Source organism: Homalodisca vitripennis, chromosome X (assembly GCF_021130785.1).
Source record: "Homalodisca vitripennis isolate AUS2020 chromosome X, UT_GWSS_2.1, whole genome shotgun sequence".
Lineage (NCBI taxonomy): Eukaryota > Metazoa > Arthropoda > Insecta > Hemiptera > Cicadellidae > Homalodisca > Homalodisca vitripennis.
This window is the reverse complement of record NC_060215.1, coordinates 8,727,775-8,743,767: the sequence shown is the minus strand read 5'-3', so window position 1 is coordinate 8,743,767 and position 15,993 is coordinate 8,727,775. Positions and strand designations below refer to the sequence as shown.

General features: G+C 34.4%; 1 protein-coding gene across 1 annotated transcript in view; it reads left to right on the top strand.

The window, feature by feature from the left end:
- LOC124368651 (lachesin) overlaps window positions 1–15,786 on the top strand; it is a 46,369-nt gene extending 30,583 nt beyond the window's left edge. The window contains exons 6-7 of the mRNA XM_046825895.1: window positions 12,739–12,856; window positions 15,408–15,786. Coding sequence (XP_046681851.1) covers window positions 12,739–12,856; window position 15,408 — 119 coding nt within the window. The 3' untranslated portion in view covers window positions 15,409–15,786. The remainder of the gene's footprint in view (window positions 1–12,738; window positions 12,857–15,407) is intronic.
- Window positions 15,787–15,993: the final 207 nt, after the last annotated feature.

Sequence of the window (15,993 nt, the reverse complement as noted above, 5' to 3'; positions counted from 1 at the left end):
CTCTGCAGCTTTTTAAACTGTGTCTTTAAATGTGAGAGTACTCACTTTTCTTATAACGTGTCTGTAGTTTTTTCTTTTTTCCTTTCGATTTCTTCACTTGCTTCTTCTCCAGAAAACAAATATAATTTTTTGAAATCAAAATAATTAATTCTTTTTTTGCGCCAAGATGTTGATGTACTCGGCTCTTCTTGGCATCGTTTGAAGGCCGCAATACTCAAATTGTTCTTATAATTTTTATGACAATTACTGTGAACATTTACAAATGTCACAGTATTCAAATATTCAATATTACCATCACTTCTAGTGACATTAGCATTTTTTAATGTTTGTAGACCACGTCTAACTTCTACTACGTCACCACTAGATAACGATTCAGTACATATGAAACATTTATCACTCATTATGAAAACTGTTCAAGAGCACAAAACTACGAAAATAACTTCAACACTCAAGAAATATTTTTCAACTGAGCTAAACACAGTCCGACAGGCAGTAGCAGGTATAAAGGGACAGTTCTCAGAACAATAAAGAACGGAACATCTGCCAGTGAAGGTATTTGTATTATATATAGTAGATTTTACTAAGTTCCAAAACCTCTATAATATAAGTATATTTGTCACAAAACGCCCGAGTAGAAGTTAGAAGTTTTAACAAAACTTAAATACATTAATAAAAAGCAATAGACTGACGCCTTATGTGTGTATGGTATACAATACCCTATGTGAGTGCATTCTACTCGCTTTCTCAGCACTCTAGTCCGAAAACGGTTGACTTTACAGAAAAATGCAAGAGACATTTTTTGTAGATATTGTATGAAAAATCATTTTTATAATGACCTTTATTGACCTATTGACCTTTATTTACAGAAGTATAACGTTCGTGTCGAAGAAAGGTTGAGGATTAAAATCGGTTAGTAAATGCAGAGTTTTGATGATGTTTTGCTGTGAAATTGTGAATTTAAATAGTGTTAAATGAATTGAATGTGTATTTTTATAATTTTAGTTTTGTTTATAACTAAACTTCCTTCCGGAACGACTGTTGTGTGTGGCGGCTGCAAATTTTTTACTCTTCAATTAAAATCCGCAAAAATCCTGATAAATCAGTAAATAAGTGCTACTTTTTCAGTTTGATTCAGTATTATATAAACAAATCTACATTCTGAACAATAAATTTCTGCTTTTTACTAAAATTTTCGACAAAACATATAAAAACGTGCTCAGTCAAGATATAGGTTATTGTAATGTATTGAATTACAATAATAATTATTATACATATTATAAATTGTTACTGGCAAGTTAAAGCCACAGCCAAAGACCAACTGTATGATCGTATGATGCTGTGACGTCATATGGGGTGATCAGTTTGAATAAATGCCATTGGCTGTTCTCATCACGCCACCAGATCATACCACCACTACCACTTCCAGTGTCCTGCCCTTGTCTCTCTCTCAGTTACCCTCCAACCTTAACCGAGCACAGTCGATGATGTAAACTAATTCAGTCTTTTATTCCGATTCCCCGTAACGCGTACACAACAATTGGCGACGAGGTATTAATGCGATCCCGCGAGTGCAATGCAACCTGTTCGATTGTGCGTAAATAATTTCTCCGAAAATTATAGTGGGAGGAAGTGTGTCTGTAGTTTGGCGTCACGTGGACTCAAAATCGGTACATTTTGATGTTGGAAGACAAGGTCGTAAATTGGAACATTTCGTCTTTATTTAGTGAAACAGTAAAAATGGCGGGAATTATTGGCGGAATCGGTGACTTCGACAACAGTGCAGAAACTTGGAATTCGTATGTTGAACGATTTGAATTATTCGTTGACTGTAACAGTATTAGTGACGACAAAAAGGTTAGTACGTTACTAACAGTTGTGGGTGTGAAAACGTACAGTTTGTTACGAGATTTATGTACGCCGGAAAAACCTTCAGTGAAAAAGTTCGATGAATTAGTGAAGTTAATTCAGGACCATTTGTACCCGAAGCCATCATTCATAGCTGAAAGGTACAAGTTCAGCAAAAGGAATCAGCAGGAAGGAGAATCAGTCGCAGAGTACATCGCCAGCCGGTCATTATAGGAAGCAGTGCAAATTGTTTGGTGTTGTGTGTCACAAATGTGGTAAAAGAAATCACATATCTAAGGTATGTCGATCTACTGAAATTAGTAAGTTACCAGACAATCAGCTTTCGAAAGTTAAGAAAGGTATATCTTATCAGTCTAATTTTCAAAACAAGAAAAACAAAGATTATAAGAAACATAATTTTGTAAATGATAGTTCAGAACTGTCAGATTCAAATAATTCTAAGAATTATGTTCAGAGTGATGAAAATCTTGAGAGTTATGTCGAGGACATACAGAATTTATTTAAAGTAAATGAAACTCACGGTGAAAGAATTAGAGTTGACCCAATTAAGATTAAAGTCCTAGTGCAAGATCGAGAAACCATATTTGAAGTTGATACTGGAGCTAGTGTCACAGTGTGTAGTGAGGATTTTTATGAAAATAATTTTAGTTCTTGTAAATTGTTAGAAAACGACCTAACTTTGAGTTCGTACACTAATGAACCTATTATACCTGTGGGCAAGGTTAATGTTGATGTTTGCTATGAGAAAATACATAAATGCTTAGATTTGTATGTGATTAGAGGAGGTTCACATCCTTTAATGGGTCGTGATTGGCTTAAAGTACTGGGAGTTGACATTTCGTTTAAAAATAACTTGTGTGTTATAAACAGACCTATAGATAACAAGGCTAATTTCGAGACAATGACGTCCGAGCTAACTAATCAATTTCCAGAAGTGTTCACTGAGAAACTAGGTCAGTATACAGGCGAACCAGTAAAACTAAATCTAAAAGAAAATGCTAGACCTAGGTATTTTAAGCCAAGACCGATACCATTCTCATTGAAAAGTAAGGTAGAAAAAGAACTACAACGCTTAGTTGACAAACAAGTGTTAATTCCAGTAAGCAGCTCGGAATGGGGAACGCCCATTGTACCAGTATTAAAAAAGAACGGTGAAATTAGGCTATGTGGAGACTTTAAAGTTACTCTAAATCAGTATCTAGAAGTAGACAAGTACCCTATACCTAGAATAGAAGATTTATTTGCAAATTTACAGCATGGAGAACGTTTCTCTAAAATAGATCTTAGTCAAGCCTATATGCAATTAAAGTTAGACAGTGAGTCACAAAAATTATGTACAATTAGCACGCATAAGGGTCTTTTCTCATATTGTAGAATGCCTTATGGAATCTCATCAGCCCCAGGCATATTTCAAAGAGTTATTGAACAATCTTTGCATAATTTAGAAGGCATATCAGTGTTCATGGATGATATTCTTATCACCGCACATAATAATGAAACTCATGTAAGTAGGTTGCAAGAGGTTTGTAAACGCCTGAGTGAAAAAGGATTTACCGTAAAGAAAGATAAATGTACGTTCTTTGTAGACAAAATCGAGTATCTTGGTTTTAGTATCGATAAAGATGGACTGCATACCTCTGAATCTAAAATTAAAGCTATAAATCAAGCACCTGTACCTAAATCTGTCACTCAAGTCAAAGCTTTTATTGGCTTGGTAAATTATTATGGAAAGTTTATCAATAATTTGTCAACAATCTTGAGTCCGTTGTACAACTTGTTAAAAAAGGACGTGCCATTTGATTTTGATGAAAAATGTCTCAAATCATTTAGCCATGTCAAGGATGTTTTGACTAAAGCACCAGTTTTGGCGCATTATGATTCAAAGTTGCCTGTAAAACTAGCAGTAGACGCAAGCTCGACAGGGCTGGGCTGCGTACTTAGTATCATAACCGCTGAAGGCGTTGAGAAACCTATTGCATACCACTCTCGTACTTTATCACCAGCAGAATGTCAATATTCACAAATAGATAAGGAAGCTTTAGCAGTAGTATATGGAGTAAGGAAATTTCATCAATATTTGTATGGCCGAAAATTCACATTGTGTACTGATCACAAACCTTTAATTAGCATATTTGGACCGAAAAAGGGTTTACCTGTTTTCGCAGCAAGCCGATTACAAAGATACGCATTATTTTTAAGTGGATACAATTTTGATGTACAGTATGTAAGGTCAGAAAAGCATGGTAACGCAGACGCATTATCACGCTTACCATTAAGCACTAAACACGTTGTAAATAATAACAATGAACCAAGGTGGAAAGGTACCTATTTACACTGTATCGCTGAAAGTTCAGTACCTTTAACTTTTGAAGATGTAAAAGCTGAAACCCAAAATGATCCTATTATAAAACAAATACATAACTATGTGATGTACGGATGGCCAAATTTTTTGTCAGGAGAGAATAGGGAATTGTTACCTTATTTCCAAAGGAAGGACGAGCTAACAGTTGAGCATGGCATTGTTATGTGGGGATATAAAATTGTTGTTCCTAACAAGTTGCGTAGCTACGTATTAAATGAGTTACACGCGAGTCACTTGGGAATTGTAAAAATGAAGTCAGTAGCAAGATCCTATATTTGGTGGCCAAATATAGATGAAAACATTGAAAGCCTAGCGAATAATTGCTCTTCCTGTCTTATGGAACGTTCTAGTCCTAGTAAGAGTAATCTACATGTTTGGCACTATCCATCTATGCCATGGGAAAGATTGCATATTGATTACTTGGGTCCTTTCAAAGATAAGACCTACTTGGTAGTAATTGATGCTTACACTAAGTGGTTGGAAGTATTTGAAGTAGGCTCTACTTCAGCTAAGCTAGCTATAGAAAAGTTAAGAGAACTATTTTCTAGATTTGGATTACCTGTCACTATCCATAGTGATAATGGACCACCATTTACCTCAGTTGAATTTAAAAATTTCATGCAACTTAATGGTATAAGACATACATTTTCACCAGCTTATCATCCTCAGTCTAATGGTCAGGCTTAGAACTCAGTTAAGTATGCTAAACGTAAAATAAGATTGGCTTTTCAAGAAAATATTGATACTAAAGTAGCCTTGAATAGGATGTTATTTGATTACAGAAACTCCGTTCATAGTACTACTAACGAGACACCTGCCAAATTAATGTTCAATAGACCACTAAGATGCAGGCTAGATTTACTCAGACCATTAGGTCACCACATCACATTACATTACATTAGGTTCTGGATTTACATTAGTAGCCAGAACTGTGCAATTAAAACAGGACAAACAAAAAGAATATTTTGGCGGTAGAAAAACGAGAATTCTATTTCCTAATCAATCTGTATTAGTGAGAGATTATCGCTCTAAAGACAAATGGATAGAGGGCATTGTAATAAAACAGTTAAATAATGTAATGTATTCTGTTATGACAAAAACTGGTTTAATTTGGAGTAGACATATTGATCAGCTGATAGGACTACACAGTAGTATTGTTGACAGTGACAGTCAAATTCCACCATCTCAGGACCGTACAGTTGCGGAGCGTGAGACAGGCGCTCAGTGTCCGCCAACTCCAAGCCCAGTCAGAATTAGTAACACTGACCTCACTAGATCAGCTGGTCTCTCCCCCTCCTCACCGCATCATACCTCTCCATGTCACATCACTACCCCTCATTCTAGACCACGTCTTTCTCTACCCTCAGCTGTTCCTTCTCCTGTCACTAGAACAGCTGATCATACAAACAAATACCCAACTCGTATTAGGAAACCTGTAGAGAAATTAAACTTGTAAATAACTTACAGTACTTTAGGATGACATTTACTAATGATATGTGTTATTTATATTTAAATGTGTTTATTATATATTTATTATTACACTTGTATTGTTTAATTTATCTATGACTTGTGTGAATTCAATTTATTTTGGAATTTGGAAGGGAGGAAATGTAATGTATTGAATTACAATAATAATTATAATAATAATTATTATACATATTATAAATTGTTACTGGCAAGTTAAAGCCACAGCCAAAGACCAACTGTATGATCGTATGATGCTGTGACGTCATATGGGGTGATCAGTTTGAATAAATGCCATTGGCTGTTCTCATCACGCCACCAGATCATACCACCACTACCACTTCCAGTGTCCTGCCCTTGTCTCTCTCTCAGTTACTCTCCAACCTTAACCGAGCACAGTCGATGATGTAAACTAATTCAGTCTTTTATTCCGATTCCCCGTAACGCGTACACAACAGTTATGAAGAAGTTCGTACCACATTAATGAAGAAATTCAATTCTGGATAACTGCAGGTCACGCAAGTACAACTAAAACTGCCTTCCTTTTGCTTGGAAATATCTTTCTTCAACCTCGAAACCTTAAAACTTCCATTTTATATCCATACACACCAGCTGAAACCCACATCACTCTGAACCGGGAGGGCCGAACTCTTTCAAAATTAAAAACCCAATTAGTCAAATCTTTTCTAAATTAACAACATTAATCATTTTCATTTCAAAAAATCACAACATTAAAATTGTTCCAGGAACTTAGCTGACTCTTGAACAGCATAAATCCCTGATTGTTGTATAGTTACATTAGGACTAATTTAGGACTAGGCCTATCTGGCCACTTACCTACATAGTTAGTTTTAGGAATTCAAATCACACAATTAAAGCTTTTGATCAAATTTGGACTAATATAAGACTAGGCCTATCTGGCCACTCATACAATAAGTTAGTCTAGACTTTCTCGTTGTTAACTTACTACTAATTGACAAAAAGCTACCCAACGCTAGGCTAGTTTTTAAGTTATTTAAAGTTACTTAAGCTCATCAAGAGAATGATTGTTGAAACCTGTTGTAAATGTAGAGAGCCCATTGATGAAAACAAAACCGACTCAATAGCCTGTGACATATGCTGTAAGTGGTTCCATGCAGACAAAGCATGTAGCAAACTAAAAAAAACACTTTTTGTTAACATTAGGAAAAATGACTACTGGGTCTGTCCTATTTGCATAGAATACTACCACAATTTAAATTTAAGCTTAAAAAATCTTGATGTAATAGGCCTTCTTAGGGACAATGAAAAGAAAATCAATGATCTAAAAACTCAAAACGAAACTTTGTTATTGGAAAAAGAAACCTTATTAGAGGATCTTGGTCTTAAGGAAGTAGAGTTAACGAGACTGAGGCAAGTAGTCATGGACATGACTGAGGAGGGAGTGAATGGCGGTTTGAGCGAGTGGAGGGAGGTTAAGGGGCATAGGGGTGTAGCTAGTGCGAATGTCGGGAGGGCTCGCCGGCCGGAATGTGTGGTTAGGTTGGTTTCAGACAGTCATGGGAGGGGCTGTGGTGACCGGCTGAGAGGGTCAAAAATTGGGGATAAATTTCAAATTTTGGAAAATGTGCAACCTGGTACTTCTCTCATGTCCATGATAGACCGAGCGGGTGAGGTAACCAAACAGGCAGGGGACTCTGATTTTGTACTCATGGTTGGGGGGTCAAATGCCATTTCAAACCAAACAAACTTGGAACTGGGCTCCGGGTTGGACAATCTTGCGGAAGGGCTCAAGGGAAGGGTGCTGTGGGTCGAAACACCCTACAGATTCGACAGCCCGGACAAAAATGAAGTAATAAAAAAACAAAACGAAATCATACAACATAAATGTAAACTAAATAACTGGGCGTTCCTAAACATAAATTCAATGTTAGATAGGACTTGCTTTACTAGACATGGCCTACACCTTAATAAAACGGGCAAGGATGTCCTAAACGACCTAATAATCAACTATCTCTCACTAGTCAGTCCAAAAAAAGCACTGGATGAAAAAAACGCAAAAATAGACATGACCCTGGAAAACACATAGATAACCACAAGCCGATATATCCCACGACGGGACAGAAGGCTAAATTGGGGGGAAAAAGCTTCATCTAACAATATAACAGGGTCCTGTAAAGTAATTCACCTAAACATAAGGGGCATTCTTGAAAAAATAACACAAACTGAAATATTTTTGGATGACAATAAACCTGATTTTTTCTTAGTCTCTGAGCATGGTCTTGAAGATTTTAAATTAAACATGTTGAAAATACAAAATTACACTTTGCAAAACAGTTTTTGCAGGGAAGGGATGAGAATGGGAAGAGTTGCAGTCTATAAGCAAAATCAGTCTAAACTAAAAGTTCTAAAAATAACCAGCATTGGCAATAAATTATCTGAGAACAAGAATTTTGAATGCTGTGAAATAATAACCGAAGTAGATGATAAGAAAACCATTATTGGTATCCTATATAGGAGCCCTGATGGAAACATTGACATATTCCAAAACAAATTAACACTTTACCTCTCTAAATTAACACCAAAAGAGAACAATATAATACTAGGTGGTGATTTCAACCTGAATATATTGTGTGAAAATAAAACCATATTAGATTTTAAAAATAGTTTAACAAGTTTTGGCTTGAATCTAACTGTAAAAGAGGCCACCAGAGAAACTGATACCTCTGCCACTTGTATCGACAACTTCATTACAAATTTTGAAAAACACAAAAACGAAGTAATCGAACCACTCCTATCTGATCACCATGCCATATCACTAAATATTGATACTCACAAAGGGAAAAATTGTAAAACTAAAAAACAAATAAGAAGCATGAAACAGAATAACCTAGATGAATTAAAACTTAGACTGAGAAATGAAGATTGGAGAGATTTTTATAACGCCCTAAATATAAATGACAAATATGGAGCTTTTATCAAAACTTTTGCATACCACTACAATGTAGCCTGCCCTTTAAAAGAAGTTACCATAAAAGAAAATCACAGAATTAAATGGATGAACAATGAAATAAGCAATTTAAAGAACAGGGCATATGAATTGTTTAATAAATGGAAAATAAACAAAAATTCAGAAAACAGACAGAAATACAATTCAGCCCTTGAGACTTACAGATTAAGAATCAAGTCAACAAAAGCAGAATGGTTTAACAAAATAATAAATGAATCTGACAACAAACAAAAGGAATCCTGGAATGTTGTAAATAATTTTAGAGGAAAGAGCACTGATAAGATAACAAATATTGAAATAATTAATGGAAACAAAAAAATAAATCACCCAAAGCAGATCGGAGAAATTTTTAACAATTACTTCATAAACATTGCAGACCAAATAAATGAAAATTTAAACTATTGCTCTGATGACAATGACGGTCCAAACATAGACCCTAACACAAAACTAGAATCTTTCAGGCCCATAGATGATAGAATACTAAAAAAACTTTTTTCAAAACTCAAACCGAAAACATCGGCCGGAGTGGATGGTCTATGTATGAAGGCTATTAAATTCTGTCAAAAGGAACTGACTAAACCCCTTGTGGAGTTGGTGAATGCCTCCATAAACAGCTGCACCTTCCCGGATGCCTGCAAGGTGGCCAAGGTGAGGCCTCTTTTCAAAAAGAAGGGTGATGAGTCTGATGTCTGCAACTATCGTCCAATATCGCTCCTTCCGGCAGTATCCAAAATCATTGAGAGGGTAATCTGTGACCAGCTGACTCTCTACCTGGAGGAAAATAAACTCCTGGTGGAGAGGCAGTATGGCTTCAGGAAATCCAAATCAACCAAACTGGCCTTAATTGATTTTGTAAATGGTTGCATTGATGCGGTCGAGGCTGGTGAGACGATATTCGGCTGTTTTGCTGACCTATCGAAGGCCTTCGACTGTGTCAATGCGGTCATTTTATTGAAGAAATTATCTACTGGGCGTTCAAAATTCTGCCATCGCATGGCTAACCTCATACTTGACCAATAGGTATCAGGTAGTGGAGGTTCTCAGCACAACCAAATTCAAAATTAAATCCACACTTTCACGACCCAGTTTGATCCGAAATGGCATGCCACAAGGTTCAATCCTGGGCCCTTTGCTTTTCCTGGTTTATGTAAACAACATAACCAGTAAGATTGCAGTGGAAAATCTTTACATGTTCGCTGATGACACTACCCTAGTTACCAGGCACAGAGATTGTGGAGTCCTGGAATTAGAATCCTTCATCAAAGCAAACAATCTAGCCCAATTTTTTGAAACAAACCACCTCAAACTCAATCAAGAAAAAACAAAATGCATCTGCATCCAAACAAAACAAAATAAAAATTCTAAAAATTCCTGGACTCCTAGCTTGTGCATAGGTGACAGGGAGATGGATGTCACAAAATCAGCAGAACTGCTGGGGGTGATATTGGATGATGGGTTGGACTGGAATGAACAGTTGGTCAAAATTGAAAGCAAATTAGCCAAAGGCGTTTTTGTCCTTCGAAACCTTGCAAAACTCAAAAACAACCAATTGGAAAAATCTGTATACCACTGTTTGTTCGAGTCTCACATCTCTTACTCAATCATCCTGTGGGGGGGGCTCAGCCTCAAATCTCAAACGAATTTTTACTTGGCAAAAAAAGGCCATCAGAGCCATGTTGGGCCTGCCTCCCCGCTCACATTGTAGTGATCACTTCAAAAACCTAAAAATATTAACAGTTCCATGTCTATATATTTATGAATGTGCCTGGTACATAAAATCTCAAAACTTAGAATTTATAAACAATAGTCATAATTACAATACTAGATTTAAGAACAATTTCTCAATGCAACATAGGCTTACTCTTTTTGAAAAAAAACCAAATTTCTCTGGACTAAAAATTTATCAAGTTTTACCACTAATAATAAGAACAATCAATTGTAACAAAAAATTCAAGAGTGAGCTAAAAGATTTCCTAATAGATCAATCCTTCTATAGCATGGAACAATTTTCATTGGATCATTGTAAAGGGCTGGAACACCCCACCCTACACTAAACACTGTCCCTCCTATACAGGGCAGTTTTGGACCTGCAGAAGCCCTAAGATGGGCCAACTTCCTGCGGAAACAAAAGTATCAAGTACCTCCAACCCATAGGTCGTGAGATATTCGCAAAAAAAACTGATTTTCGTGTCCTTTTGACCCTTATAACTTTTTTAGCCGGCACGATATCAATGTTGATTTTTCACATCTTCATTAAAATGCCATAATGAAGGTGTATACCAAAATTCAGCTCACTAGCAATTTTTCCGCAGATTGATGTTTAAAATACCTAAAATGACTGGACTAGATGTTCCCAAGCTATTAATCCACACCTAATGTGGGAATCAAAAACTGAAAATTAGGCTATCTGTGTCTAGTTGTATCTGTGTCAGTTATATTCTTTATCATTTTAATTACATATACTGCTGGGCTTAACTTCTTGCAACGTTCATGTAGATGGGTATTCCAGGAAAGCTGGTTATCAAGGTTACCAAGTCCTAGGAAATTTTTCCTTTTGCATGTAAAACTTGAAGAACCACAGGAATTTTTTCACTTCTTCTTCCATAAATGGTTTAGTATTTAGTTGATTCACAGTAAATTTATTCATATGGCAGAATTTTAATTTAAGTTTTATTTCATTTTAATTGTTTTCGTATTTTTATGTAACATTATGGTAGATGACATGTCAATTTGTTAAAAACACCACAATTAAAATTGTTAATAAATATCAATTGTATAGATAAGACATATACAATAGAATTTAAACATAAAACATTGAACAATAAGCATTAGTATAAATAAAATATAACTTGTATAGATAACATATAGAGAGAGAAAAAAAACCAAAACAACATGATCAAAGATAGAAAATTATTAAAAACTTATTGCTTTTCAGTCAGAAATTCATTTACACTGTAGAAACACTTTTCCAGCAAATAACCCTTCACTTTTTTTTAAATAACCTCCAAACAATTCTTTAATTATACATCATTGGGCAAATTATTATACAAACAAATTCCTCCATACTCGGGCAATTTCTTGACGGCTCGTGTTTTGTGTGAAGGATAAATAAGAGTACTATCGTGTCTGGTGGAATAATTATGTATAATTTAGAATGAATTTAAATTTACTGTTTTTCTTGATCATAATCAGTGTCTGGTATATATATACTGTAAATTGATGGAAGAGTCAGCAGTTTTTAAGTCTCTTAAACTGGGCTTGCAAGATGCATCATACTTAATACGGTTTATTTTACGGATTATATTTTTTTGAATTATTAAAGCTTGTTTACTTCAATTTAATCACCCCAGAATTCAATGCCATATGTTAGTTAGGAATATACATATGCATAGTAAATTGGTAGCAGTGTTTTTGTATCTACTTTTGAAGACAGAAAAGAAATCAGATAATATGCCTTACTATGCTTATTCGATAACGAAAGAACTCCAAGTAAGACTCCCATTAATGTAAACTCCTAAAAAAGTTGTAGTTTTGGTACGTTAAGTGTTGCATCAAGGAAGAAGATGTCAGATCAAGAACCATTGCTATAATTAGGTTGAAGGAGGTATGAGATGTTTAGAGCTTTAAAAGTGTTATGTTGAGCTGGTCAGACGTTTATGCTTTGGTATTGAAGTGTGTGTTATCACAATTTGTTTATAGAATATTGATATATAGAATTTAATATCTATCTCACATAACAATGTAGGGGGGAAAATGAATGAAGAAATCTTGATTGGTGTTTGTAATCCATTCAATCATCTCCATTCTGTCAATAGCGATCCAAAAACTCTTAGTCACTTCCAGGAGAATCAATTGTCATCGGCTTGCTAACGACTACATCTGCAGTGGTATTGTAAATAATCAATAGTTAGTGCTGCAGGCATGAAATGTGTCCAGATCTACCAATATTTAAATATAAGCTTAAAGCTCTTTAGGAATATGCCTCATACATTTGCTTAGAATATGATTTCCTGTTGGCATGTACTGTAGTGAGCTTGCTAGAGTCGTGTGTTTCCAGAAACTGTAATCCCTGTGTGCCCACCCGCCTGTGGACAGGCTCGCTACTCCAGCGCTGCTTCAGTCACCACTTCTAACGCACTGATACTCCTCGTAGCTCTCTTCTTCTTTTTTAAATGGTTTGTATTACTTTAAGCATGTTTTATTATATGTTATGTTAATATTTGGTATGCTTCTGATTCTATATATTGGTGTTCTATCACTTTAGCAAACTAGCTAACAGTAAAATGGGGTTAGTAGGTTGTCTGTAGATTTTAAAACATTATAAACTTTCATTTTATCTTTGTAGATTAAGATATTGGAAGAAAGTTTTGTGAAAAATATAATCAGATTCTTAATCTACAATAGTAACGTTTTGGTAGGGCGCACCTGTTTCACAACAATCATGATGGTAAGACATTCACCATTAATGACTGATTTCTGATGCAAAATTTTCTCTCATACAGAGTCAGCCAATTATTTGCTTGGGGGAACTCAATTGTCTCTAGTCCAGCCCACCTTTTTTAAACTTTACACAGTGCTTCTCCATTTACAGTACACCTCAGATAAGTACACCATTTTGAGTTGATACTACTAGTAATTATACTTACTGAACATGGTATGAAAGATGAAGAATAACAATCAATTAATTTTAATAACAATATAATAAGAAATCATTATTAAAAAAAAAAAAAAGACAAATCAAAAGGTAGGATAATGATATTGTCTGAGGATAGTTAAGAGTTGGGGTAGGTGGCTGGGTGACGACCTCTCTTACTGCGAACTTAATCAAGAAAAACAATTTGAGTTTACTTTATATAGCTATGTTGTTGACTCTAAAATTAAAATTGTCATAGTTTGAATTTAAGATCTCCCAAATCAGATACTAATTGATAGTTTTTATAGGCTTAGTATATTAATAAAATTTGTTAGACAAAATTTTGACAAAATAATAGTAGGGGGAAACTTACTGATGTTTTAAAAAAATGGCAGTAAACATAATTATTGAAAGAAATATGAATGAGTCACAATATGAATTATATAATTAATTTCCCCACATGAGTAACTGACAACTCAAAAACTGCAATTGATAATGTTTTAACAAATATATATTTTGATAGTGTTAAAGCTGTAGGACAAATAACTTGTCTGTTGGATAATGATGGTCAAAAGCTCAACAGTTTTATAAAAAAAGTTTATCCATAAAATAAGAAACACAAAAGTTTTCAAGACATAGAATGTTGTATATTTTGGTGCCACTGTTTTAAGTATGATATCTTTTATAATTATTGATTTAGTGTTTACTTTGATCAAGCATTTCCGAAAACACAAATAACAATAAAAAAGAAAAGTAGCTGTATTACAGATGTATTTGTCTGTGTGAGAAAATGTAATTAATTCAAGTAAAGAATACCATAAAAACAAAATTTATAATTCAAAATTTAAAGTGAACTAAGTAAATAGAGATAAAAACATGAATTGAGCCGGTCTCAGATAAAATGTTTTTAAACCAACATTAGTGAATAAACTAATACATAAAAAATATCAGTATAGTTATTAATAGATTGTAAAGTGAAAGGAGAAAAGGAAACCAGCCAGCAATATTTCATTGCTGAAGGGAGATCCAGAGCTGATTGTAAATATGGTTATTTTGTAAATTTTAGTTTAAGGCCAATAGATAAAAGGGAGGTAGGTGAATAAAATAATAGATTCACTTAGAAATAAAAAAATATAGCTAATAAAAACCAGTATCTATTTTGCCCATTATTTCCAAATTGCAGTATATTTACAACTTACAGATTTTTAGAAAAATGTGATTTATTAGATAATGGCCAACCTGGATTTAGAACCTGGAAAGTCAGTTGTGAGAACTGCTGTATTGTTTATTAAAATAGTTATTGAATTGCTTTACAGAGGAAACTATACAATTGGAGTTTTTATAGATATTCCAAACATTTTGATAGTGTTAAATACTCTAAATTAATAATAAAATCATGAGTCCTTGGTAAGCAGAAAGTTCTCTTAACCGGTTCCAGTCTAACTTTATGACAGATCTCAATATGTAAAAATTAGCCATGTATTAAAAAATATTAAAATGATCAGAGCCCAGTCACATTCTAATGCCATTAAAATTGTTGTACCTCAAGGGTCTATTTTAGGTCCTTCTGTTTTTCTTTCTTACCTGGGAGATAGGCGCTAAATAAGGTTTAAGCACCAAAATTGGATAGTGAAGTTTATCTATATGTTTGTGATGCAAATCTAGTAGCATCATAAAAATCTGTAGAATAAGTAGAAATTCGCTCTTTTACAGAGTTACAAAACATTAGTAATTATTTGAGAGTTGAATTACAGTTGAATGTGCACGTAAATAAAAACAACTGGGGTCAAGAATATTTCTTACAATATTATAAATATTACCAGTTATTACCATGTTGCCTTTCAACGAGACACGGTGGTTGTTTGATTGAGTCATGATGAATAAATATGCTTACTTGGGTGGGTGAACATTGACTAACTCTAGTGACTGAGAAAACCGAAATCGAGTGGTGCCTGTAAAAGTGAGAGCTTTCATTAGATGAGAGTCCCACTCTACGGTGAGTCAGAATTGTAAAGTAACAAATTTAGTACGGTAGTAAATTACTGTTTGATATTAAATTTTTTCTCAGCTTATTTATGTTCTGTTTGGTGCAGAGATCTCAGTACCCAACATCAACTATCCGGGACTGCTTTGGTGGGAGAACCATGTTTCAAGGAGTGAATCTACTCCTGCAGCTATCTTCTTTTCTATTTACATTTTGTTACATTCCTACTAAGACTCTAACCCATTCTGTCCTACTTTGAACATTTATGTAGATTTATTATTTTATGAATAATGACCAATTGTATTGTATTTTATTGACCTATTCAATTTTTATATTGTTTTATAAGGGGAGATGTACATTCCTATATCCATCAGTTTATTTGATATGTATAATGATTCATTACCTCAGAAAGTTGTTAAATATCTCCCATGTTTTGTATACATAACTTTAAATGCACCTTAGCAAATTCAAAACATTTAACAAAAATATGTACGAGTTAAAATTTATTTGTAATATGCAATGATTTGCAGACATATATTATTTTTAACCTTATTTTAATAATCATACTCATAGGGTAGTTGTGAACTAATGTTACAAAATATGGTAAATATAGTTCTTCACCCATGATATTCTTCTTCAACAATCTGGAATTGTTTCTGGCTTCCTTGGTTATAGGTTGGCATACTAACAGCCTA